The sequence below is a fragment of the Coturnix japonica genome, chromosome 7, assembly GCF_001577835.2.
Source record: "Coturnix japonica isolate 7356 chromosome 7, Coturnix japonica 2.1, whole genome shotgun sequence".
NCBI lineage: Eukaryota > Metazoa > Chordata > Aves > Galliformes > Phasianidae > Coturnix > Coturnix japonica.
The window spans coordinates 1,821,250-1,846,442 of record NC_029522.1 but is presented as its reverse complement, the minus strand read 5'-3'; the positions used below and the strand labels follow the sequence as shown (position 1 = coordinate 1,846,442).

The 25,193-nt window shown below is 45.9% G+C and overlaps 1 protein-coding gene and 1 long non-coding RNA gene across 2 annotated transcripts; one reads left to right on the top strand and one right to left on the bottom strand.

Moving 5' to 3' along the window:
* Positions 1 to 8,795: 8,795 nt before the first annotated feature.
* Positions 8,796 to 11,258, bottom strand: LOC107316347. The gene is made up of 2 exons (XR_001556298.2): positions 9,144 to 11,258; positions 8,796 to 8,948 (listed from the first exon to the last, which is right to left on the bottom strand). It is a non-coding gene; the product is annotated as an uncharacterized LOC107316347 (long non-coding RNA).
* A 95-nt stretch (positions 11,259 to 11,353) lies between these two features.
* NABP1 (nucleic acid binding protein 1) lies at positions 11,354 to 22,860 on the top strand. Its single transcript, XM_015867680.2, has 6 exons — positions 11,354 to 11,693; positions 11,838 to 11,976; positions 14,889 to 14,960; positions 15,961 to 16,033; positions 16,260 to 16,326; positions 17,634 to 22,860. Exons 1-6 carry the CDS (start codon positions 11,603 to 11,605, stop codon positions 17,819 to 17,821), a joined length of 630 nt encoding a protein of 209 aa, XP_015723166.1. The 5' UTR covers positions 11,354 to 11,602; the 3' UTR covers positions 17,822 to 22,860.
* Positions 22,861 to 25,193: the final 2,333 nt, after the last annotated feature.

Sequence of the window (25,193 nt, the reverse complement as noted above, 5' to 3'; positions counted from 1 at the left end):
AGAGCAACCACAGCAGAAGCACAGAGCAGCCCAGGCTGCTGCAAGCTGAAGGTGTTCTGACAAGCAGCAATAATCAAGAAACATGTTCCTGCTACCCCATTCTCATCTGTGCTGTTTGCTAGATGCAATCAATACATGGTCTGCCAACAAAACACACACCAGTGCTCTGCAGGCTTCCTGCACCAGGGACCACACACGAGCTTGGTGCTAGAGATCCTTTCAGATTAGGAAAGATCTTCCCTGTTTTACTAATAGTGTTAGGTTAATTGGAGGGGTTATTAAGTTTTCACCATAGATGTGATCTCTTTTATTTTTCTCTTCAGCCCACAAAGAAGTTATGCCAGGTTTCTATTGTGTGTCTGTTTTCATGTTTTGCACATCTTTTCTTTGAGTGTTTAGCAATGTATGTGAGTTAAGAATGTTCTTTATAATATGGCTGAGTCCATTCATACAACTGTAAACGTGGCTCCTAAGTTTTGTGACAAGATGCCTTTTCCTTTTGTGTTGTTACACGACACTGAAGTTCCTCATTCTTCTTGAGGCTTTCAACCAACTTTGTAGATTTTGCTATCAAAAGTCTTGCTCTGAATGCCAAACTGTTGGGTCTCCAAATCTGACCATGTGCATTTTTTGAGATAGGCACATCGTTTTCACTCTTTTGCTTCTGCTAACAAGTGACCCAGCTTCTTCATTTTTGGTTCCTAAAGTCACTATTGTCCCTGAATTATAAATCTGGGATAACATCAGCTTGTCAGAACACCTTGATATTGAACGAGAACTAGCCACCTAAGTCATTGCTGACCAGGAGCTGTTAAGTGTTTATGAAATGAAAGGAGCCATAATGTCTGGAGAGGTGAAGAGGATGGTTGTTTTAATTGAACTGATGTCCTCAGCATCAGTATTTCACCCATTTGTTCAAACAGTTCAGCTTACCACCACTGGCATGCTTCGTTTTCAACAAATGCATTCCCAAAAGCGAACTAGCAAAAGCACAAGAAATGGTCATTGAAAGCCATCCAGTGCTGTGACTTTTTTCTCTGTATTTATTGGTTTGTGCTCTGTTCTGATCCTCCTGCAGCAGGGCAGATGCACTGACGTGACTCAGCTGCCTGACGGTGCTGTTACACCTCGTACTTTGCTCTGCCATCCTCCCTCCTTTGCCTAGGTTGGCAACAAGTGCTTCTGCAGACTTTATCCTTTTCATAACTTTGTGATGTTTCATTATAATTTAGATGTTGAAGTTTGTGTTCGGTTTTGCCAGTTGAAACTCGTATCTCTTCCCCAGCTAAGTCTGCTGTGTTTGTTTTGCCCGCGTTGTGCCCCCACTTCCTGAAGCAGCAGTTTTAGTTCAAACCCATGTGAGAACTTGGCCATTTGATCACAATGCTCATCTCTTTCCTGCTTTCTGCTCCTGTCTGGCCACTTGTTTCTCATGTTTTGTATAGAAGTGAGATTGGCTTTAAAAAATGCTGTTGCTGTTGCAGCTTCTATACTGAGATTAAGGAATTTAATGCTTTCGTGGCACCAATAATTGTCCTAGAGTCTAGAAGCTCAGCTCCTTCTCACATCCTTGCATATTCCTTTACTACTTACTGGAGTGAGAAGCACAGCTTTGTGTGTGTAGCTGAGCTAATCCCTCCCTGAAGATATGGAAATCTACCAGTATCTCAATGAGAGTCATTGGGGGCTCACAGGTGGTTTCTTCATCGACCCAATTCCATTGGCCAGGCTGGAAGCCCTCTCAGATCAGTGGCTGAGAAGAACCCAGGGAGGCTGGGAGACAAAGAGACATTATTTTCTTTCCTGCTCTGTTAGACTTTGATAAAAAGCACTGATTTGTTATCACTGGGGTAAAAACATCAGCTGACTGGAGTTTTTGGCTCGAGTGTTGTGTGTTTAAATGATAATGGTACTACGTCAAAGCACAACACCCTTTTTGGTTAAAGGTGCCTGCTATTTAATGAAGCATTACACAAAAAATAATTCGTCCCTAGTTGGTTTTCCTTGGGAGTGTTTTGGTAATGCACAGAGCAACAGCTTATTAAAATGGAAGAAGGTAACCAAAATAATAATGATGGAAGGGACCCTTGATTCAAAAAGATATGACTCGCTTTACGTCGTTGACATTTGTGTCAATGCCGTATTAGCAGTCATCGCATTTCTCATTGTCTGCTGCAATGTACCCAAGTCCTCGGTAGAAAACTTCATTAATCAGGGAGGTGTGCTCTGTGTGTCTGTTTTGTTAGGAAGATGAATCACTTGGCTCTCTGCAGATCCGCTGAAGGAGAGGAGGACACGCGTTGTGTTTAAATGGAGGAGGATAAACCAAATCTATTCCGAGGCCTTTTTCTTTCATGTTTGCTCATCGCCAACCCAAAGAGTGTTTCAGAGACGATAATTTATTGACTGTTGTGTATTACTTGGTAATGTAGTTCTCATTTTTTTTGGCCAAAAGAAAGTGTATTTCTGTGCCCAAGGCAACAGGTGAGCTGTGGCAGGGTGAGCTTCCACTCTGCAGTGGCATTTTGACCATCTTAATTTTGGAGTAAACCCCCTCAGTTTTGTAGTTGAGTCTTGGTGCTGATAGAAACTGCCTGGCAGCCAGCAGAACTGGGAGCCTCTAAGTCTCGCACAGCTCTCCATGGGCCTCTAGCGTGATGTTGGGCAGGTTGGTTAATGTTCTTATGTTTTTCTCATCTGAAAGGCAGGTAGCAGCACCATCTGCAACCAAAGTACACATGGAGGTCAGATGGTATTAAACTGGAGACACAGTTTTCCAGAACACCCAGTTTTGTGACAGTCAGCAGGAAGAGCTTGTGAGATGAGGACCCTCACAAGGCCACCAAACATACCAGGCCATACCTTAATGCACACTATGGTATGGCTCTGCTCAGTGAGGCTGTCTGGCAGCCTTTGGTTGTCCATAGCAACCTGCAGGCATTCATACGGCAGTGTGCAAGTGCATGTGGGTTGGAAATGCTGCTGCAGGAGGCCACTGGGAAAAGGCTCTGTGCTTTGTGCTTGTTGCTGACGTTCTCCTTGTTGTTCCCAACCAGCCCATAGAACTCACAGCTTTTGCCAGCACAGTAACTCTTGCCAGCCTGCTGGTCCTGAGGCTGTGTGGGTACAGGCAGTGGGAAACAGACACAGAGGCATGGAGCACAGGGGTGCACCCAACCTGCAGGGATGCCTGGCAGTGCAGTGGTACCCAGCACAGATCTGGAGGGAGGCAGGGCTGGGTCCCAGCTGCTCAAAGCAGTGGCTGCAACGTGGCTCTGCTTAACACGCTGCTAGTGAGCTTGCTACATGTTGGGCCCCAGGACCTGATGTAATTGGACTTGGGAGTCCTCCAAAACAGGAGGAACTTCAAAAGACCCACAGCTGACCTTGGGAGGATTGAGGTGCAGCTGCGGGCTCCAGGCAGTGTCATCCTGGCAGTCCTCTGGCTCTAGTGACCTGCTTATGTATTTGAGGCTTGACAGTGCAAAAAGAGAGACTTAGAGTCTGACAGCTTTGGTCTTTTAATCCTTTTTTGTACCAGTAATCCTTTTTATGTGAGCAGGCCCTACTCATGCAAGTGGTACTCTTAGCATCAGCAGAGGATCTTTGACCTGCCTGTATTTAATGTAAACAAGGATTACTTTTGGCATCTGTGGAATCCTACAAAAACTAAAAGAAGCCAAGCATGGTTCGGGATTTATGGACCCAGGAGGTCAAGCTGGAGTTTACATTCACTGCTGGCAGTTTCAGGGGTTGCCAGCAGAGGCCTGGAAAATGAGCTTCCCTTCTGGCTGCAGAATAAACACAGCGTGGGGAGTAAATAGCAAAGGATTTACTGAAACAGTAGGCAAAAGGGAGGAGGGTTGTTTTATAAACCGTGGAGTCAGAGGACGTCCTGAGGTAACACTATCAGGTGCCTCCAGGTAGCAGATGCTGGTTACTGGAGTGCTTTAAGAGTTGAGAGAGAAAGCCTCCAACAGAGAAAGCTAGCACATAAAGAACCGCTCCTGCAGCTTTTTCAGCTTCTTGTGCCTGTGGCCATTGCTGGTTTTGATGCTAAGGTGGTTTAGCAGCTCTGTGCCTGGTTCACATGGGAAGTGCTTCCTGGTGCTTGTTTGGTGTGGAGGTGCACATCTCTGCTGCCATGGAACCAGAGGGATGTGAGAGGCCTGCATCAGCAGCCTGTGCCTGGGTGAGGGAACTGCACACTGCATGCTCTTATTGTGTAATTACCAGCTGAAGTTCCTGGCTGATGATTAGTGACCAGTTCTTTGTGACAGGATACTTCCCCAGGCAGAATTAACCCTCTGGGTACTGGCTTCAGCTATGCATTGTGCCATGCAGCACAGCTGTGCGTAACAGTAGAACCAGTTCTGGGTGGATTTTTATGTTGCAGTAAGCAAGAGCTTTACATCAGCCACCACTGCCAATGGTTCAGATGCTTGGGGCACCATTAGCTATGGGGTTAGGCTTACTGCTGATGGAGTAATGGGAACGGTGGTCTGCAGAAAGCCCTCTACCTGCTCTGCCATTTTCAGCCCCAGAAAATCAGAGGTGATCAAAGCAATGCTCTGGGTGCCTCACATGTCTCTGCTGAAGTGTTGGGAAACTGGTACCTTATGAGCTCAAACCTGCTTGTGAGTCTGACTGTAATGACAGGCCGGAGCAGTTGGTGTGACACGGGCTCCACGTGAGCTCTCCACATCCTTTCCTGATGCATTGCTTGGCTGTGAGCAGACAATATCTACTACTAATTATATGTTGCTCTGCCAGTTGCTAATTAAGGAGAGCTGCAAAGCTGAAATGGGGTAGCAACCATCAAATCTGGTTTGTTTCTGGGGGTTTGAAGTGGCTTACTTAAAGATAAGAAGCAGAGAAAGGTGATTTCCTTGCAGTCTTTTGCCGAAAGGGAAATAATATTGGATGGGGTTGGGAAGAAGCATCCAGACTTGCTGTGCAAGCTCCAAGAAGATGCCTCCTCCAGCCTGGAGCTCAGCGACTAGATGGGACCCATAACAGCTGGGTGCAGCAAGGAGGGTTCAGGAGGCAGTGGGGCACTCTGCCTCACCTCAGACCTTGATTTTCTCACAAAGCTGGTAGTGGAATATTGAAGGTAATGATTGTATGAATTGACAGAGATCTCACTGGATGTGGGGGTATTCACAATGATTGTCATCACGTCTCTTTTTTTCATGTGGCTTTTTGTGATGCTCAGGATCTGACTGATATAGGGGAATATCAGAGTGTGTTACTGTGGCTCTCTTAATTCTGAATCACAGGAACTAAAGCTCGGTCAGAAGAGACTAATGACTAAAAGAATGCGTGGATGAGAGGATGATGAGCCTTCCTAATGATCCTACAGGAAGTAAACAGACAAGTCGGACACTTCCCATGGATACATATATGTGTCAGTAAGTACTTTCTCAATTCTCTTCTCCGTGTGGGAGAGCACAACGGAGAGGTCACCTGTCCAGCAGAAGCTTGGCCAGTTAAGCATCTCCTGAGTCTTCTCCAAGTTGCCTTAATGTGTTGCCATTCAGAATTCGAGATATCAGACATCAGGTGGAGGTCAACATCAGCATATAGTGAAGGTGACTTAGCATCAGCATATAGACTAATGCTCTTCTGTTTGTCTGTAATGACAAAAGAAGCTTGAAATATTTTAATAAGAGGAATTACCTTGTATATAACAACTTCATTAGCATGTAGGTACAGAAAACCTACAGAAGGTATCTGTTTGATGCCTTCGGTTATCCATTTGCCCACCAGAAGGGCATCAGGCACCTCTTCCCTAGCGTGAAAGTGCAGTCACCGAGACACCTCATGTGGCTCATGAACAAAGCCTAGACAAAACCACTTAGACCATGAGGTGATAACATCTCCACCAGCACTGCCTTGCTCAAAGGAGCTCCCGAGGACTTGAGCAAGAATAAAATCAGGCCTCTAAAAGTTAACCTGTTGGTAGGCGTGAGGAGTCAGAAGGGAAGGAACTGGCTGGTTTGTGGCTGCTGAGGTTGCAATGTGACGCCCTGTTTCACAGCCTCCATAGAAAGAGTTTCTGTGTCATCAGGAGGAGCAGGAGTGCTCTTTTCCCCATAAGTACCATGTCAGAGCACCTTGGCTGTGTTACCCTACTAAGCTGCATTAAGTAGATTCCTGCAGTTCTTTTCTTGCTATGAGTAAGGCTTTCTTCTTCCTACTTATTTTTTTTTTCCCCTCCATGAGTCAAAGCATCATGAGCTGGCTTGGTTTGTTTTGAACGGTACCTTCCCAGAAGCAGTAAATCACGAAGAACTATTTGTATTACTGATGTATTTCATGTTCACATGTAGGCTTTAAGAGAAAGTGTTTCCTTGGTTATCCCAGCTGGGCTGGAACATTGATTTTACATATGGTAGTAACATGGAGGTGGAAATGTAAAAGCTGTGGTACAAAACAACTTTGTGTTGCCAGCGGCACTTGAGATGCTGTGTTGGCAGGTATCATGCACTGAAAAAACACTGTTTATCAGCTGATTTTTTGGGGGCAGGTGTTTGGTTCCCATATCCTCCTCTGAGCACCTAAACGGTAGTGCTGTCATGTAAGGCACAGAAACCTGCAGTGACTTACGTACTTGTTAGTCACTGACACAAAGCTGGGCATCTCTGAGTACAACTATGGGTGCCACAGGGAGAAGGGAGATAAATTAAAACTTGCTGTACTCTGGAGCAGCTTGATTCTGTATTAGTCTGCAGAAGGCAGTTAGTCATTTATGAAACACTTTGCCATGATGAGATCTGTTTATTTCGCGTAGGACTTGCTTCTTGCTGTTAGCACAGAGCTGAACAACTGAGGCTGTGCCTACACACTCACGTCCCCAGCAGCATCAGTACTATAGTGTTCTGCTTGCACAGAGGGCAGGGCCAGCATTCCCACACTGACTCAGCACAGCAAACCAGAGTCGTGCCTCCCTCTTTTCAGCCAGGTGTTACAGCCAAGTCTGACTCAGTAGCAAACCCAGACCTTACCAGGAAGGCAGCGATCAGACATGGACTGTGCTGGGAGGTCACAGAGGAGTGCTGGCTGTCTGAGACAGGATAAGTGCCCTAATGTCCTCATCCAGCTCCATGGCAGGGAGATCAAGATGTGGTTTTGGTTACTCTGCCAAGGGAACTGATATTCCTTAACACACGGTTGCTTACATTAAGGTTTGAGAAAGGTACAGGTTCATATTATAAGTATCAAAATCTTTCAGGAAAGAGCAGGCACTGCTTCAGGAAAAAAAAAAAAACTTATAAATTTAGGAAAAAAACACCCAAATTTGCATTAAAAAAAAATCCAAACCAAATTACACCTTCAAAGGCTCCTTCCTAATCATAAATCCCTTCTGAAGGTCATCATTAGATGACGCAAGCAGATGCTGAACTTCCAGCCCATGAGCCGCAGTGGAGCTGGCTGGCAGCCATCACGGTGTGGTGGGTCTGCAGAGCAGAGCGCTGGAAACCATTTCCAGGGCAGAAGGAGCTGAGATCCTCCTGGTCCTCAGGGCGTGTGGTGCAGCCACAGACCGTGTCATGGGACTGCTCATGTAGAAATCACTCCTGGCAGAGAATGGTCTTGCAGAAGGCATTCATGAAGCCTTGTGAAATGTTGCCTCCTTTGGCCAAAGCAGATGGAAAAGGGCTTGCCTTGCTGATAATTTAGGGGTTCCTAAGCCACAGCGGGCACCTTCCCAGTGCTGGCTGCCCTATGTTGAGCCACATGCATGTGAAGCAAGTGACTCATCTCACTCTAGGGAAAATGCAGAGGCCCATGCAAAGCTCTGTGCCCCACTCAAACTGCCATTCCTCCCTGACTTTAAGTACTTCTTTTGTATTAGCCAACCAGCCTTTCAGTATGGCTAGTTGATCCCTTTGATCCTGGGGGTGGACCAGTGGCCCCTATCCCAAGAAAAATTGCTGCAGTTAAATATCCTTGTTCAAGAACAACTCATGACACAGAAAGACCTACTTTGGGACTCCATTAGCAGTGAATACTGATCAACTGAAAGAAAAGGCTGTGTGTGTGGGGAGGGAGGTTGAACAAATTTCTCTGCTGGCATAACTCCGTAGGGTAAAATCACAGCCCCGCTGAGATGCATTTTTGCTAGATATGCAACTGCTGAGAAATCTTTTAATAACTCAATGCTGATTTTGCTTTGAATTAAAACCTCCCTGTAACCTTAGCTTACAGATATACCTTGCACATGGACTTTCAGGAAGCAAAGGAGCTTGACAATGAATTTAGATGCATCAGTGAAAGGAGAAACGAGGAGAAACTCGTTGAAGGCTGAATTTGTTAATCGTGGTAAGACTGGCTGAACAGCACAGAGACACTCAGATCCCTCTGAGAGGCTTTGACCGCAGCCACACACTTTACCAGACATCCTGTGAAATACAGAAGCACAGCTTTGGTGCTGTGCCGTCTCTTGGTGTGGCCCACTCACGCAGTCGGTGCTCATTATCATTTTTAAAGATCAGATTATTGCAGGACTGGTAGATGCTGACAGTACATTTATCTCTTTCCATTGTGTATCGCTGTCATGGCTTCTGTGTTTTGATTTAGGTCAACTTGTTGTTCCTGGGTATTTGGAAGCCTTCTGGAAGCACTCATGCCTGAAGATACACCTGCATTCATAACCTCTGTGCTTCTTGTCTTTGAGGAAAACTGACTACACCTCCTGCAAGGAGGTCAGAAAGCTGGGGCTTCCACAGCCTGCAGATACAACTAGCAAGCCTTAGAAATAAAGCAGGAAAGAAGATGACAGCAAAACAAAATAAATTAATAACAACTCTGGTTTCTTTATACATCATAAAGAAGCAGAAGATAAAAGGTGGTTTGCTTTGCAGGTCACCTTCACAGCAAATAGGAATCATTCAAACACTGCTGGATAATACCCAAGTCACTCTCGTGGACTGGCTACTGGAATGCTGATTAAAAAAAAAAAAAAAATAGGAGAAATATTTTAAATGGATCTTTGTGAGAGAGAGAAAAACTGTTCATCAGTGGAGGAAAAGACACTGTTAACACTTCCTTGAAATGGACCTGGAAAGACCACGTCTCTCCTTGACAATTAAAGAGAAGATGGCCAGTTCTGTCTTCCCAACTCAGCCCCAGCCACTTACAGATACAGTGGGGGTTTGTGACCTTGTCTTCTTGCATCAAAGTAGAGCTTTGTGTCTTTTTGCAGTTGGCAGATAGGAAAAATTTTCCTAGAAATCGAAGAAATGTTGAAGTTGGTGGAAACTTTTGAGATGATCCCAGTCCAACTGCTCCCAGGCAAGGTGAACTACAGCGGGTTGCCAAGGACCACATCCATTTGGTTTGGAATATGTCTTTCCATCAATGGAAACTTCAGAACCTCTCAGAACAACCTGTCCTGGGTTTTGTCCACCTACACAGTAAATATAAAGAAAGGATTATCAGATGCTTCCATTTGAGCTTCTCGTCCTATCTGTGGGCATTACTGAGAAAAGCCTGCCTGCCTTCCTCCTGCTGCCTTCACCTGATTTCATACTTGTTGGGATGGATCTTTCTTAAGCATGGCAGTGATCCTTGAATACCAACCAGCAATTCTGAACCTGTTCTCTCCACGACTGTATTACAAGCAGATCTTCAAAGAGGCAAGAGCTTTTTCTTCTGAAACCAAGGTTGCGGTCCTACCTTTCACCCTGCTCTGTTCTTTTAGAATCCTGAACTCAGTCATCTCACGGTCACTGTCACCAAGGCTGACCCCACCTCCACATTCCCGACCAGTTCTTCTTCCTTGTTTTTATGAATCACGTCCAGGACAGCAGCTTATGCCATTAGCTCCTTGACCTGTGCCACGAAGCTGTCACTGATGCACTCGTGAACTCACTAAGATTGCTTGAGACCTGCTGTGTCCAAGATTCAGATGTAAGGGTACCCCACAACAACTAGGGCCTGGAAATGGGAAGCTTCTTCTAGTTGTTTGAAGACTTCAGTGAGGGCACAGCCCCATAACTGCACACAGATTTCCAGCAGGTCCAGGGAAAACGAGCAGAAGGAATAAGAGAAGGGAGCTGCTAATTATCGACCTTACGAAATTCCTGCTATCCCTTCCTTCTTCAGCACAGATGTTGGGGGCTGGACACGGCCTGTCTCAAGAGGAGCTGGACCAAAAAGGTGTACCTCAGTCTCATTTACACATTAGAACTTCCAGCCCTTCCATCTTCTGCTATGGTTGCTCCAGCTGGAAATACTGACACCGAGCTACTGTCAAATGGCTCCCTGCCAAAGAACAGCCCAGGTTAGTACAGCAGCACTCTCCATCCTAACGCTCCTGGTGGTTCTGTAATTCATCTTTCCCACTCAGGAAAGCTAACAGGGCTACTTTGCTACGCCTTTCCAAAGCCACACTGAGCTATCTGGTGTTTCCCTTTCTGTTCAAGCTCAAATCCGTAGATGGCAGCAGTTAGGAAATACTTGGCCACGCATTCTGCCACAGCAGAGCCCTGCTGCAACAAGTGTTGTGCAATGCTTATCCAGAGCGGTCCTGCTGGGTGCAACTCAGTGCTCAGCGTAAAACATGTGGTGCATGCAACAACCGCAGAGGAAGGCGGTGTGAACCAGAGGGTGATTTGCTTAAGACCCACAAGAGCTTAGTGAAATCAAATCAAGGGGCTCCTGCTACAGTTCAGGGTCCGTGCCTGGGCTTTTCATTTTCTCTTATTCTGTTGAGCAGGATTTATGCTCATGTTTTCCCCACATGAAATTTCATTTTCTCTTATTCTGCTGAGCAGAATTTAGGCTCATGTTTTCCCCACAGGAAGGCCCAAAGCATGGTCCTGCAGTGCTGTATGTCTTCCATGTGACCTCTAGGCACGTATGGAGCACTTGGGCCCATCAGATTCAGCCATTGGTGCTTTGTGGACAGCAAGACGAGCCATCCTAATGGCAGCACAACCTTCCCATGAGTCCCATTGCCACTGGAGAGCCGCCTTCCAGGAACCCTCCGTGCTACGACCCACCTGCGTCACAGCCAGACACTAGAAGAGCCTAAAGAGGAGCCGAATCGCTTTCTAACGCCCCCCTTGCCGCACCGCCCTCAGTCTGTACACTGTGGGGCCGCTCCCAGCACTGAAGCGATCAACGCTCGGCAGCCGCCCCACACAACCCGACCCTCCTGCTGGGGGCGGGCCCGGCCGAAGGCAAAATGGCGGCTGCGCCGACCAATCAGAGCGCGGCTCCGGCGCGCGCCCGCCCGTTGCCCAGTCCCCGCGCTCCGCGTGCTCCGGACGGTTCCATTCGGCAGCGCCTCCCCCCCCCGCCCGGCCCTTCGGGTGGTCGCGCCCGCTCGGTATATAAAGGGGCTCGGAGCACATGCTCGCCTTAGTGCCGGCGGGAGCGGGAGGAGGGCGGTGTGCGTTGTGTCGGTGTGCAGAGGGAGCGGTGGGGGTCGAGCGAACCTCCCAGTGACTTCGCAGCCCTCGGGTGTCCGTGTCCCCGTCCCGTGTGAGGGCTGCCGGTGTCCCCCACCCGGCCCTGCCTTGCCGCAGCCGCCCCGCGGGATGCGGGTTCGGCCCTGTCCCCCGCTGGCCCCGTCCCCCCCGCCGGCCGCAGCATGAGCGCGGCGAGCGATGCGTACGTCTTTATAAAAGACATAAAACCGGGATTGAAAAACTTAAATGTCGTCTTTATTGTGCTGGAGATCGGTAAGTGGCGGCCCTCACGCCCCGCCCGGGCCGCCCACGTCCCGCGGAGCCGCGGCCTGGCCGCGCCGTGCCCCGCACTACGCTCCCCTTGTGCTTCCCTTCCTCCTCTCCTTCCTTCCTTCCTTCCTTCCTTCCTTCCCGCAGGGCGAGTCACCAAGACCAAGGACGGGCACGAGGTGAGGTCCTGCAAGGTGGCCGACAAGACGGGCAGCATCATCATTTCCGTGTGGGACGAGATTGGCAGCCTCATCCAACCGGGGGACATCATTCGCCTCACCAAAGGGTGCGTAGGGGGGACTCGGCCGTCGCCGCCCGGCTCGGGGAGTCCTTTGTCACCGTACGAAGGTTTGGGGTTGGGAGCCGCGGCCCGCCCAGTTGGGGCTGACTCGTGGTGGTGGAGCGGCCCGGAGGCCGCTTGCCAAATGAAGGCAGGCTGCTCCAGCCCGACACTGCCCAGCGCCAACGTGTGCCCTGCGAGCTGCTGGGAGGGGCCTGTGCTTGTCACGGGCGGCTGTGCTGAGTGACTGAGTTGGGCCCGAATAGCTGGAGTTCTCTTCCTAGGGAGCACATGCAGCAGTCAGTCCCAGTCTGTAAGTGAAGGAGGGCAGGGAGAACCGTGCTCTTACCTTTACAGCCTGAACTGCACCCCAGCAGTCCGCTCCTTAATGAAAAGCTGGAATCATTAATGTCTCTAACGTAAGAAAGTTGCTTTTCATTGCAGTGGGCTTAGGAGAAACGACAGGCATGGGAGAGCCTTCTCAAATTCACCATAAGCCTGCACATTAGAGAGGCATTGCAGGGCCTACATTTGGGTAGGTGCTGCTTAATTACTCACAGAAAAACCACCCATACCAGGTTTTGTGGCTGTGGGAAACAAAATAATTAAAAAATCCTTTTTCACTTTACTTTGCCATTTGCACTGTAACAGTTGCTTTCATTTGAGTTCACATTAGTTACTTTACGCTTCAAGTATATTGCACTGATACTTTCTTCCACAGGGCTGCAGGAGATTGCGGTGCTACAGCATGTGAAAGATCCTTTTAATTGGTGCTTATGACAAAAATAAGGAGGAGGTGACTCGGTGGAGGTGTTTCCTGAGCTCCTCCGCTTGCTCATTTCAGTGTAGTTCCTGATTTCTAGACAGAAACTGGATGACCCTTATTGCTGAGCCTGTAGCTGCTTCCTCCTATGCAGATGTTTTCTGTGAAATGAGCTGACTCCTCAGCACAGGAGGTTCTGGGGAAGCAGAAGCACGTGGCAGTGCTGGAGCACTGAAATGTGCAGAGTGAAACCAGGGCTCTGGGCCAGGACAGGGCCTTACGCATAGCTGACATTGAAACAAGTTGTGATAAACTTTAGCAGCATTCTCTGAGGCCTGCTCACTGCAGCTGCTCTGCTAGTTCAGCGTTGCCAGTGGGAGGGTCATTGCATCTCTTCGTTTCAAAAGCTGAGTTTGGCTGGTAGGAATTAAATCCATGAGCTGACATCCACCATCTTTGTAGGTGGTTAAGTCATGCCTTCATCTACATGAATTGCAAGCCTACTTTAGACTGTGTAATTGCAAAAGCCTAGTACATTCTGGTTTGGCTCTTCTATTAAAAAAAGCCTTCAAGCAGGCATATGGGTTTCTCTGAACACATATTTAATTCAGATAGGATTCAGTGTGGGAAGTTGCCATTAAAAGGCAGGTAGATTTCAGCTCCATTCAGTTGGGTAATCTGATTCTTTCCAGTGCAAGCTGCTTATTCTTACAAGTAGTAAAGCTTAGCTAGGCTTTACATGTAAATGTGCCTTTCTTCTGTTGATTTTCCAGCTGTTATAGATGCATTCCTCTGCAAAAGCAGGCACTGTTGTTGTTTACCATCATTGGCTGATGAACTCATTTTACAGGAAGCTGCTGCAGTTAGCATTTCTGAATTAGAAGTTCTCGAGTTTAGTATTTCATAGCCAACTCTTTCTGAGGGAAAACCACGTACTTGGAGTAATTTTGTGCTGGAGGGCATCAAGATTTGCTGAGTCTTGTCCCAGTAAATGTGTGCTTTGTTTTTCACTTGTTTCTATTTTCCTTTGTGCTCTCCATGAAGACTGTCCAGCTAGCTAGTTATTAAAGGTGAAACACAGAGGGAATCGTCTTTAAAGTGAAGGGTGGCACTACAAGCTGAAAAGGATTAGTCCTGCTTCTAAACGGACAACCCCAGGAGAAGTTCCAAAGCATTGCACTGTTTGTGCCTAGCCAAGAAGGTCACCTTCGCACTGGCATTAGGATCCTGTTCTGCCAGTGGGGCCCCCCCTAGTGCTTCTGCTGGAGGCCTTGTGACTAGATAAAGCAAAGGACAGGAGGAGGGCTCCTTATCTATCTTCTGGAGATAGACCTGGAGTATGAGTAAGTGGTGACTCCAGATTATCAGCAACTCCTGAGGGTGGAGTGTGTGGGGCTTGTGCTTCCTTTGCAGGAAGATGAACGTGTTTGTGCTCGTTTTAGGTTCCTTGCACTACATCCAGTCTTCCAGTGTGAATTTTGCTGTGTTTTCCTTACGTGATGCCCCCCACTGAAAGGAACGACTCTACAGAAGGTTTTCTATAAGCCCAGATTCAAGTGCCTGGAGCATTTGTCACTTGTGCTGTGTCTTGTGGATGCTTATGCAATCCAAAAATGCTCATAGTATGTTTCTACATGTCACTTGGAACACTGTGTTCAAACTTCTCCCTTAAAAATGTTAAAGATCAGTACTGAAAAAGCATTTTCTGTTCTGCATATCACTATCAAAATCTGTGTTCTTCAGTGAACAGAGGTAATTCTGCCCGGCCCCTACCACAAGTGTATTAGGTCTCAGAAGTGAGACTTGTTGTTGGGTGGTAATGTGGGTCCTGCTTTTGGCAAAATGCCTTTTCTGCAGGAATGGATCACAAGGTTTTCTCTAGCGAGGGAAAGAGCAAGTCTCAAAATAGTTGGCTGGTCCCCTGGAATTCCCAAGGGGTTCGGCTGAGCTTTCAGTAAGTTTTACTGCAGGTAAAACATAAAGATCAAAATCTAGTTGAGAACACTCGATGTCCCTGGGGCTTGTTTTGAGTGCAGTGGTTGTGATATGAAGTACCTTTTAACCCTTGCAGATGTCATATTTCTACTTGCTTTTTCAGCAGTGGTGTTCCTCTTCATCTAAGACTGACTACTTTCTTTGTCCTCTCTTTGGCCAGGTATGCGTCTCTGTGGAAAGGATGCCTGACACTTTACACGGGGCGAGGAGGCGAGCTGCATAAAATTGGGGAGTAAGTATTGCACATACGTTGTGATTTTATGTTGAGTTCTCAGCACAGCATCGTGGTAAGTATGAGATGTGGCGACTCTCAACAAATAAGAGCTAAGTCAGCAAAGCTCTGCTGTGTGGTCTTGAATACGTACAATACAGGTACCTGTGATGTGGGTTTTCACTTTGTTGCAATGACAAGTGAAGCGTATTGAGGCAGATCAGCCTCTGTCATGGTACTGGTGTGGATTTTACAGTGAGGTGGTAATGGGGTGGCATATTAATGACAAAGCACTTAGTCACTTAGCTTGAGTTACCATTCTGATGGAAGCCCTGTGTCTCTATCATGCTTGAGAGAAGCAGCACAAAGAAGGAAGACAGATGTAATTTGAGTGAGTCCTGTCTAAACAGAAACAAGCCTCAAACTGTCTTTAAACAGCTTACAGGGTGAGACGGTGTCTTTTTGTGGCTCAGAACGAGAAACATTTCAGGCAGGAAACAAATGAAATAGCAAGGATTCAAACCAGAGGAGCACTTCTGTTGTTATAAGTGCTGCAAGAGCCTTTGTAGACGTTGGAGAAATAGTGCTATGGGATAGCCTCCCTTTTAGGTGAGGAATGATTGGCAGATTTTCTTATTGCCAAGTGATTGCCTCAGTGTTGTCATGCAGTGAGTTTGAAGTCTGGCAGGTTGGACTGAGGTGAGTCTTAGTCTAGGTCCTGTCTCGCAGCAGGAGCTGTACTTCCGTTTAACTACTCTCAGTTGCTTAACGATCCAAGTCTTTATTTCTGCTATAATTTCCATGTGGTTGCTTAGTGGGCCTATTTGTTAGGAGTCCCCTTAAGTGGTAAAGGATGCTCTGACCAAGGTCCTTTAAAATCTTCTGACTCCTTTCTGAAGGAAAGGGCTCAGGATTAGTTCTTGGTGGTGGGTTATTTGTGTAACATACATTCTTTGAGTAGCGGAGTTGAGAACTTCAAGAACAGTTTTAGAACTTGCCCATAATGGTTATTTCTCCTCAGGTTCTGCATGGTATACTCAGAAGTGCCAAACTTCAGTGAACCCAACTCAGAACATACTGGACAGAACAAACCGGTATGTTAAACTTGTCTGAGACTTCTTGAAGTGCTCTTTGTTATGAATACTGTGACTCTTGTGGAATAACGGTCTTGAACTAATAAGTAGATCGAAGTCAATAAGTGGAGTTGCAGGTAACTTTTATATAGAGCTGCAGTAACGGGGACAAAATCAATCCCTCTGTGTGAAATTATGTGAACTTCTCTGATCCGTGGTTTTTTTTTGTGTTTATATCTCTCTGAAGGCACAAGGCGAACAGAATAATAGTTCTGCTTCAAGTAATATGGGTTCTTGTACGTTCGGGCCGATGGGTAAGTCATTGTTCATTTTGTGAAGTGAAGGTATGTCAACGATAATAAAAAGAAACTTATTTTAAGGTTCTGTTCTACTGTGTTACAACAGTGTACTAGACTTAAAAACACTTTGGAGTGGAGAGTGAGCCTGCAAGCACATCAACACAAACGTTTGCTGAATAATGGTTTTGGGGTTTGTCTCCAAGAAAAGGAAGAGATATCAGAATAGTCTTGGAACCTTTACCATGTAAAAGGGATTTTACTAGTTCTGGGTAGTTCTGGTGCTTTCAAAGACTTTGGCTGCTCTTGAAGTTCTGCTTATGAAGTGGAGTAGGAGGAGGCATTTTATTTAAACCACCTGAGACATTAGCCTTAAAAATCTTGCCTATTACCACATTTTTCTGCCAGGTTAGCTCCTCAAAATAGGTGAAAGTTGGTGGTAATCTGAATTCTAATATCTGAGCTAACTGTGTGGTTTTGTAATATACTGTATTTAAACATTAAAGCTTAACTAAGTTGCCTCAAAGTCTTGAGTGGATGTAAGCTCAGAGGGAACCTTATTTGTAGCTGCCTACACAAAGCCCAGACTCGGTGCCTGGTGTCGTACAGCTGAGCTCCGCTGATGGATGACTGCAAACTGATCCGTAACACGCTGCTCCTAAGCACAGTGTAACTTCTAAACAGTGACTGTCTGCTTCTTTCGTAGTGTGATCATTTTATATTTTACTTCCCTTATGAGCCTTCTTTGAAAACGAGTGGTTCTGAGCAAAGAAGGGCAGTGCTTTCTGAGGCCAGTCTCTCCTTTTCCAGAATGAGCTAAGTGGGCATTTAGACCCGTTTGTATGTAGGCACATCCTCAGAGGAGGTGAAAACAAAACATGAACAATGATGCTTAAGGCTCCAATTTGTGAATACTTAGTGCTAGCTGACTTGCTTCCGTGACTGGATTTCACTAGACAGCTTTCTATTCCAAAATCTGGTCATGGGAAATCATGCCGTATGTTAGGCACAGCTTACGTACCTTTTGCTTGCTTCTTGATTTCTGCCCTCTAATATTTTGGTGTGCTGCCCACAAGACAGTGCTTCTGAAAGCATTAGTGTAGTTTCTTTTAGACTCCTATATAATTCCCTGTCTTGCTTTTGTTGGAAGGGATGGGGGAGAAAAGGTAAGTTGCAGGCCGGGGTCTTGAGAAAGCCAGAGGGGCTCTTTCTAGTGCTCAGTGTTTGTTGATTGCTGTGAAGTCTGTTCTCTGTGTTGTTAACTTGTGCAGGGAAGCGGTGAATTGAATTAATGGAACTTGTGATGACTTTTTTGTCTTTTCTAGGAAATGGTTTACAAACTGGACCTGAATCAAGTGGATTTCCATTTACATATAATCACGGCCACTCTTACGCAGGTAGTGGGAGAGGCAATGGACGAGGACCTGTAAATCCAGCAACAGCTAATAGCGTTCAGCCTCTTCCCCCTGCTGTCAGTAATGGGAGGGACCCACGCAGAGCCTTTAAAAGATGACTATGCCAAATGTGGTTGTACAGCTTGCTTGAACTCTACACTCTACTTGAACACTTATTGCACTTTTATTTATGGTTAACTGTGAACCGGTTTGTCTTTTTTTTTTTTTTTTTTTTTTAAAAAAAACCTTTTGGCCTATGGAGCAAACTTGATGTGATCTTTTTGTTTTGCTTAGGGAAGCACAGGGAGTCTTCCCATAAATTAAATGGGCAGGGAGAAAAGGTGGGTATAATAAAGAGGGTTGAGGGGTAATGGTTTGAAGAGTGCGAATTAAAACTTGGTACCCTTTGTCAAATGGAAGAAAAATTTGGTAATGTGTATGTATTTTTGTTTCTCTTGGTCAGCCATATAGCCTTAAATGGTTTGTAACGTCCTGTGTGCTCACACGTTGACTTCCATTAGGGTTAGTGGGAGTTCTTCGTATTGGAAGAGAAATGACGGAGAAGGGCGAAGATGCTGTACTGAACTAGGTGTCCTTAGAGTGAATATAGCTTGCAAAAGCAATAAGGAAGTGATGTGGTCAGCACTTTGTGGTGCCTCCTAAATCAGAACTATCAACTCAGACAGAAGTTGAAGGCCGCGGGAGTGTCTTGAGGCCTGACCTCTGATTCCAAAAACCTGTATGCTCTTATAAAAAAAAAATTCTCAATAATATGCCATTATTAGTGTCAAAGAGAGCGACACTGATTCTTTTTGCTTTGGGGAGAAGCTTGGTTACTCGTTCTTGTTTTGCTTGGAATGTAACAGATCTAAATCCGAGTAGCGCTGGAGGATGTTGTTAGTAGCTGTTCCTGGTGCAAAAGCCCAGAGCTACCGTTCCAGGTCTCAGAGTCTCCAGGAAAGAATGAGTTTCAGAAACTGTTCTCAAATGCTGCATTGCATATCTCTTCAATGAGACCGCCTACTTTTCCTTCATTTGCTTTTCCTAATGCATTATACATTACATCAAGCTGGATGTGTTGATTGCAGAGGTACTGGCCGAGCACACAGCTGCAGTTCTGATGCTGTAAGCTTTTGTCCCTCTGTTTTATATGGAATGTGAGTTATCTCTTAGAGAACTTAACCCCCACCCCGATCTTCCTGGGAAGGAAGTTGCTGTGGATTTATATCTGAGATTACAATGTTTGACTCTAGAGATAAAGAGCTTTGTGCCATATTTCGTATCAGGTTTAAAATACAACTTCGAAACTGAGGTGTTATACTGGATTTGTCTGTTCAACTCTTCTTATAGCTGACCTCTCGAATAAAAATTGCACTAACCGTTTCAAAAACAATTTTAACTTTCTTTGTCAAGCCAAAAAGATTTTGTTACAAAAGGCTGTTTCTGAATTGCAAGTTGTCTCCTTTGGCATCGATGTTCATTGAATATATCCTAAGTTAGTGATGTTTACAAGATATGTTTGGTACTCATGAGATGATTTGTTGACAGTGGCCTCTAAGGGGCAAAGGTTCCTTGCTTAATTCTGAACTACCAATCTGTCTTTTAAAAGCAGGTGGCAGCAGCAACAGATATCTGAAGGAAGCTCTAGGGAGACCTGTGTGCTGTTTGTCTCCAGTTGAAGTGCTTTCCTAATTCCTGTTGCCAAATTTGTCTTGCGTACAGGGGAGGGTGACGTGCCTCCTGAGGACGCTCGCTGGTGCTGATACAGGAGAACGGTGGTAACTTGTAAACCTAAAGCATGCAGTGAATTCTGGGGAGGTGGCGTAAGGAAATGTGCAACTCAGGGACTTAACATTGCTTATGTATTTAGTAAAAAAACAACAACCGTGCATAGAAAATAGAGAAGCTTTTATGTGGTGTTGCATTAAGATGTTTGATACGCTTGTGAGAAGGAAGCCAGGAGGACTTGTATACCTGTGAAGTACAAGTGACGTGTTCCAAAGGTGAATGAGATGCAAATATAGTGTGAGAGCTGTGCTTTCCAGTCATAGCTGTAACTGTAGTAAGTGAGCGATACGATTGATAGCACGGTGGTGACTTCATTTTTGTTGGGATTTCTCAGTTGTGGATCTCTGTGTTCGTGGTGATCTTGGTTTCTCTACGATAATAAAGAAGGTTGATTATAGTTCTGAACCCCTTTTCGGTGTATTCTGAGGTACCTACCTGATGTTTGCAGCTCTATGCGTTTAGGCTTTTTATTAAGCTAATAAATGAAGTTGTTCACATTTGAAATTGAGATTACTGCTGATAAATGATGTGAAGTTGCAATGTTTGCTGTCCAGTGGACCATTGATTTGCAGTTGAGAGGAAAAAAACCCAAGAGGCTGGTCTCCATGTTGTCAAGGTTAGTAACGTTCTTGCTTTCATGTTTCTTGTGTGAAACTGTTTCGGTTTATTAATGAGTTTTTACTTCTTTGCAGGGAAGATGCATACCCTGAAAAGTCGGATGGACTTTAATGTAGATATAGCAACTTCTCAAGGTTCCTCTGAGCTTCCTGTGAAGCTAATACAAAAAACCAAGTTCTTTCCCTCAGAGGTAGCAGTGTCAACATAGAGAGCTCTCAACTTGCAGAGACATCTGGGAACCCGCTTTGCATCTGGATCCTGTCACCTTGCCGTATGGAGGCTTGCACAGAAACATTTCTCTATGTAAACAAGCAGTGATCATAAATTACCCAGACACTAGAAGCCTGTTTGTGGGGCCCACTGGTTAGGGCTGTAGTAAGTCCTTAACACAAGTCTTGAGATAGGAAGGACACTGTCCAGGACCTTTAAGTTATTCTCTTTCTATGTAGTGTGGATCACTGAAGGGAGGAGCTTGCGGGGTCTTCCCTTGTCCAGTCCAACTACAGCCTGCAGTGCAGCTGAGCTTTCAAGGCACACTTGAATCACCTGGCAGCAGTGAAGTCTCACTAGTGCTGCACTCTTCCCCCCTACCGAAGGGACTGCTCCAGATCAGCAATGTGGCAATGCCTAGTTTTGCTGTGTGCTCAAGTCCTTTCTTGGTGTGAGTTATACCCACGCCTCCCTAAAGTGGAAAAGCAATCCTGTACTGTGAGACACCACCTAGCCTTCAGCATGTGGTCCACAGGGACAAGGGGGGGGAGGAGGGAGTGCTAAGTAACATGAAACCAGTGATTATGCATCACATGCCGTGGTCTTGTGTTTACAAGTCATCTGAATAGCTTTGGCCTTTAGTTAAAACTGCCCAAGCTGCAGTCCTCTGCAGATCTACAGTATTTCACAAGTGCTATTAAGAGCATGGGTGTTGAGTGCTGTTTCTGCAGAGGTGCTGTGTGAGATCTTGACCTCAGTGGAGTCTGTGTAAGTGACAGAAGTATTGTGAGGATGCTAGTCATGGCCTGACAGCTCAGATCTGTGAGCCCAAGAGAGTTCTTATAGGCCTTAGTGCCTGTGTTTTGCTTGTGGGTTGCTTGTTCGGTGGTCCTTCTCTACAGCTCCCATTCATACCCTCCCAAAACAAGGAGTTGTTCTTGTAGAGGTGGGTTCTATCGGCAGTTCCCCAAGTGCATTGCTAGAACTAAAAATTAGTAGTAAGGAGGAGGGTGGGTACAAGCATTTCAGCTGGAGCTTCCCTGCTGTGTTCGCAGTGGCCCGGTGTTTTCTCTGCTTTTCTTGCATCTATAAAGTTTTGCCCCATTTTGCTCTTGCCAACGAGGCAAGCAATTCCTAGCACAGCCAAGTGCAATCTGGCAGTGTTCTCCAGGAGAGCCCAGTGTGGCTCTGCATGTAGAGTTAGCCGGGGGCTCACACTTGATCATTTCACATTAATCAACTTCAGGAGGTTCTCCCCTTAGCTAAGCACAGGCATGTCAGAGGAAAGTGTGGGCACCCAGGCTCTTGTGAGAGGGTACCTATGTCCCATTTCATCTCTGCAAAACCAAGCAGGGTTGGTTTTGCCAATTGCCCTTGCTTCACTTTAAGAACTCATTCAGAGATGCACTTTCTGATTTGAGCTGTGGTTACTTTTCTCATTCCTTTCTCAGTCCCAAGGAGTTTGATTTTGTTGCAGCCCTTTGTGGGGGTTTATCTTTTTTGATCCATTCTGTGCTGGTCATCTGCGTGCATGTGTATTTTTCTACACGTGAACACACAACATTTTGCAGTGAGAAGGGAAAAAATCCTAAGTAAGCTGGTTGCTAAGCTACAGGTGGTGGAGTTTAAAGGGATTATAAACTAAGTTTGGAAGTGACTAAGGGGAACAGTGAAGGACTTGGTTTAGTTTTATAATTTCTTCCAATTTTTGACGTTTGAGTTTTTTCTCAGGAAGGAAGCAATGTAGATAAAAGAGCTGCATCTATAGCCACACTCCCAGCTGATAAACAGGGAGCAGGTTTGTACATTTCCTGGGGAGCAAGATTATGAAAGGTCTAAAACGTCATCATTTGTCAGAGCTCAGGAAGGAAACTTCTCATGTTCAGAGGTGGCTCCCTCCTGTGTTAATTAAGTTTGGGTGGGGACTGTGCTGCCCTCTGGAAGTCCAAGGCACTGCTGCCTTCCAGTGCTGACCAGCTGCCATGTGGTAGGGAAAGTGGCAAGTAAAAGACAAAATCAGCTTAAAAATTGATAACCTGATCTCTAAAATAGTGCAGTTGCATGTTGTAGGACCACACAGGGGGGATTTTTCTGTTTTTTTCTTTTTTCCTGATTTTTTTTTTTTTTGTTTGAAGAGGAAGGAGAAACCCCACATCCTGCCATGCAGGCTATGCAGCTGTTTGCATGTGATGTGTTCCACCTGGTGCTTGTGCTGTTGCCTGGGCCAGGCCCTTTGGCATGTTCTCAGATAAATTCCTGCTCACCTGGGAAAGCCTTGGAGCTGGGAGGCAGTGGAGAAAGGCCTGGAACAAGAGAGCTGGTGGCTTTGGCAGGTAGATGTTTAAAATGCTTGGCAAATGGTGTCAGGAGTGGCTTGGGGAGACGGGGGCTGATTTTGGTGCAGGGCAAGAGTGAGGATGCATTAAATAATCTCCTGAAGCCCTCTCCACTGTTATTTGCTATGATTTATGCATTAGCTTCATTTTTGTAATTTCCTCTTTTCCTAGGTTGATTAATACTAAATCTAATTTTCAGTAATCAACTTGAGCATGCAACTTGAAGAGATGAGGTTTAGGCTGATTGCAGTGAAAATCTACCCATCCTGTCTAGCTTGAATAAAGCAAAACTATTTTTATCTGTAAATTATGCAATATTTTCATGGAGCTCTGCAGCCTACTTATATTTAGCCTTTGAATGGAGCTCTCTGTTTTTTTCAGATCACCTAATACCAACTTGGAAAATGGTTTTTTTAATTACGAGAGACCCACCTGCATGCCATCAACCAAATTATTAGCGAGGCAGGGAAGGATAACCGGGACTGCTGTCAGACTTCAGCTGCGTGTGAAAAAGGTTTAAATGCCAGGAACAGAAGTTGCCAAGAAATAACTTTAAACACCAGGTGCCGGAGGAACAAATTAATACGGCTTATTTTTAGAAATAGCTAATGGAGACCTGATGCAGGCTTTTCCGTGTACAGCAGCACTTGGCTGAGCCAGAGAATCAACGAAAGTACACGATCTCTTAAAAGAAAAAAAAATAGGAATAGATGCAATTTAATTAAGAGCCTTAATTAAGGAGGAAAAGAGAACCTGCTCCCTTCTCCTCTTATTTGTGAGACTCCAGTGAGCTGTTCCTGTGCTCTTACTTATCAGAATTGCCTTTGATGTGGTTTGGGATGACCTTGAAGTAAGAAAGCCCTGTGCAGAAACCGCTTCTGAAAGCCTTTTACTTGCAATTGCAGTTGAGTTTTGTTTTGGCTGCAGGTTGGTGTTGGCAGGGCCCGCTGCTAGGAACAGTGAGCCTGAGCGTTCTCACTCAGCTCATTTCCTCCAGTGGTGCAGGAGTCAGAGGTAATTTCTAAAGGAAGCAGGAGCTGAGATTAATGAGTATCACAAAGCCAATAAGAGACAGGTAATTGATTCTTTAGAGTTGGAATGGACCTTTTAAGGCCATGTAGTCCAGCTGCCCCACAATAAACAGGGATGCCACATCTAGATCAGGTTGTCCGGGGCCTGGCTCTGCTGGGCCTTGGAAATCTGCAGGGACAGGGCATCAACCACATCTCTGGGCAATCTGTGCCAGTGCCTCACCACCCTCACTGTAAGAGATTTTTTTACATCCACCCTAAATCTGCTGTCTTTAAGCTTGAAACCACTTCCCCTTGTCCTGTCACCACAGACTCTGCTGAAGAGTCTGTCCCTTCTTTTCTTAGCTTTTCTTTAGATACTGAAAGTCTACTCTCAGGTCTCCCCAGAGCGTTCTCTTCCTCAGGTTGAATGTCTGTTGCTCTGTCAGCCTGTTCTCACAGGAGAGGTGTTTCATTCCATGGATCATTTTCTGGCCCTCCTCTGGACGCACTGCAACAGGTTTATGTCTCTTCTGTACAGAGGACTCTACATTTGGGCACAGTAGTCCAGGTGAGGCTTCACCAGCACAGAGCAGAGGGGTGACTTTGGAAAACTGCAATATGTTTCCCCTTGATTTTTTTAGCTAAGTGGATTTGCAGAAGTATTCAGGGCCACTTTCTCAGTGCTTTCTCTGAGGACACAGGTTACAAAACCCAGGTATTTCTGGTGGGTACAGCTGGTTGGGAGTGATGCTGGAAAGCAGAGGTATGTTGCTGATGGGTGGCTGTTGGTTGTCTGTTAATAGGTAATGACCTGTTGTGTCTGTAACAGCCTGGTGGCTTTGGGGATGTGCTTCAGCAGTCCATTTTCACTGGGCGGAATTGGCATTGGCAGTGCTGATGGGCAGATCTTTGTGTAAGAGCCTGGTGTGATGAGTGTGGTAGGGTGCAGAGGCTTGTTGTCCAGCTGTTTGGTGAGGGCATGTGTGGGGGTGTATCCCTATGACTGTATTTTTAGGTACTGCAGGTGTTTCCTGTACCTGTCTGATGACTTGCCCTGCTGCTTCTGCTGATAGCCATTTTCTAAAGTACAATTCTGATTTGTCTCTAACTTAACTTATGTTATGACTCATTTGGAGCAGGTTTGTGTTGTTATTTTTGCCAGTACTGGATAGTTTGAGAGTTACCAAGGTAATTCCCAGCCCTTTCCACTGAGGTCCCTGTTTCTCCCTGGGGTTCTGTGGCACTGCCGGCCGTAGTTCTGCTGATGGGAGTCCCTGGGGTTTGGAAAAGCACTTTGTGAGTCATCCTAACAAGTTGTTCACAGCTCCAGGCACGGGGCTTCCGATTTGGCTGCTGAGAGGACTTTGATAAAGAAGAAAGGACTGTTGTTTTTTTCTTCATGTTGCTGACTGCAAATGAAAAAGCTTTTCACTTGGGAGTCGTGGGTCATATTTATGGAAATATGGAGAGCAGTTGCAATATTTGTAGTAGTTACAGGAGCGATTGAATCTATCTTTTATTGATAC

What these genes read in the sequence shown, in the direction of transcription:
- NABP1 (XM_015867680.2), top strand. Translation starts at nt 11,603, where the DNA reads ATGAGCGCGGCGAGCGATGCGTACGTCTTTATAAAAGACATAAAACCG. An exon ending in CTTTATTGTGCTGGAGATCG is followed by an intron (nt 11,694 to 11,837) that starts GTAAGTGGCGGC and finishes TCCTTCCCGCAG; the next exon opens with GGCGAGTCACCAAGACCAAG. An exon ending in TTGTACGTTCGGGCCGATGG is followed by an intron (nt 16,327 to 17,633) that starts GTAAGTCATTGT and finishes TGTCTTTTCTAG; the next exon opens with GAAATGGTTTACAAACTGGA.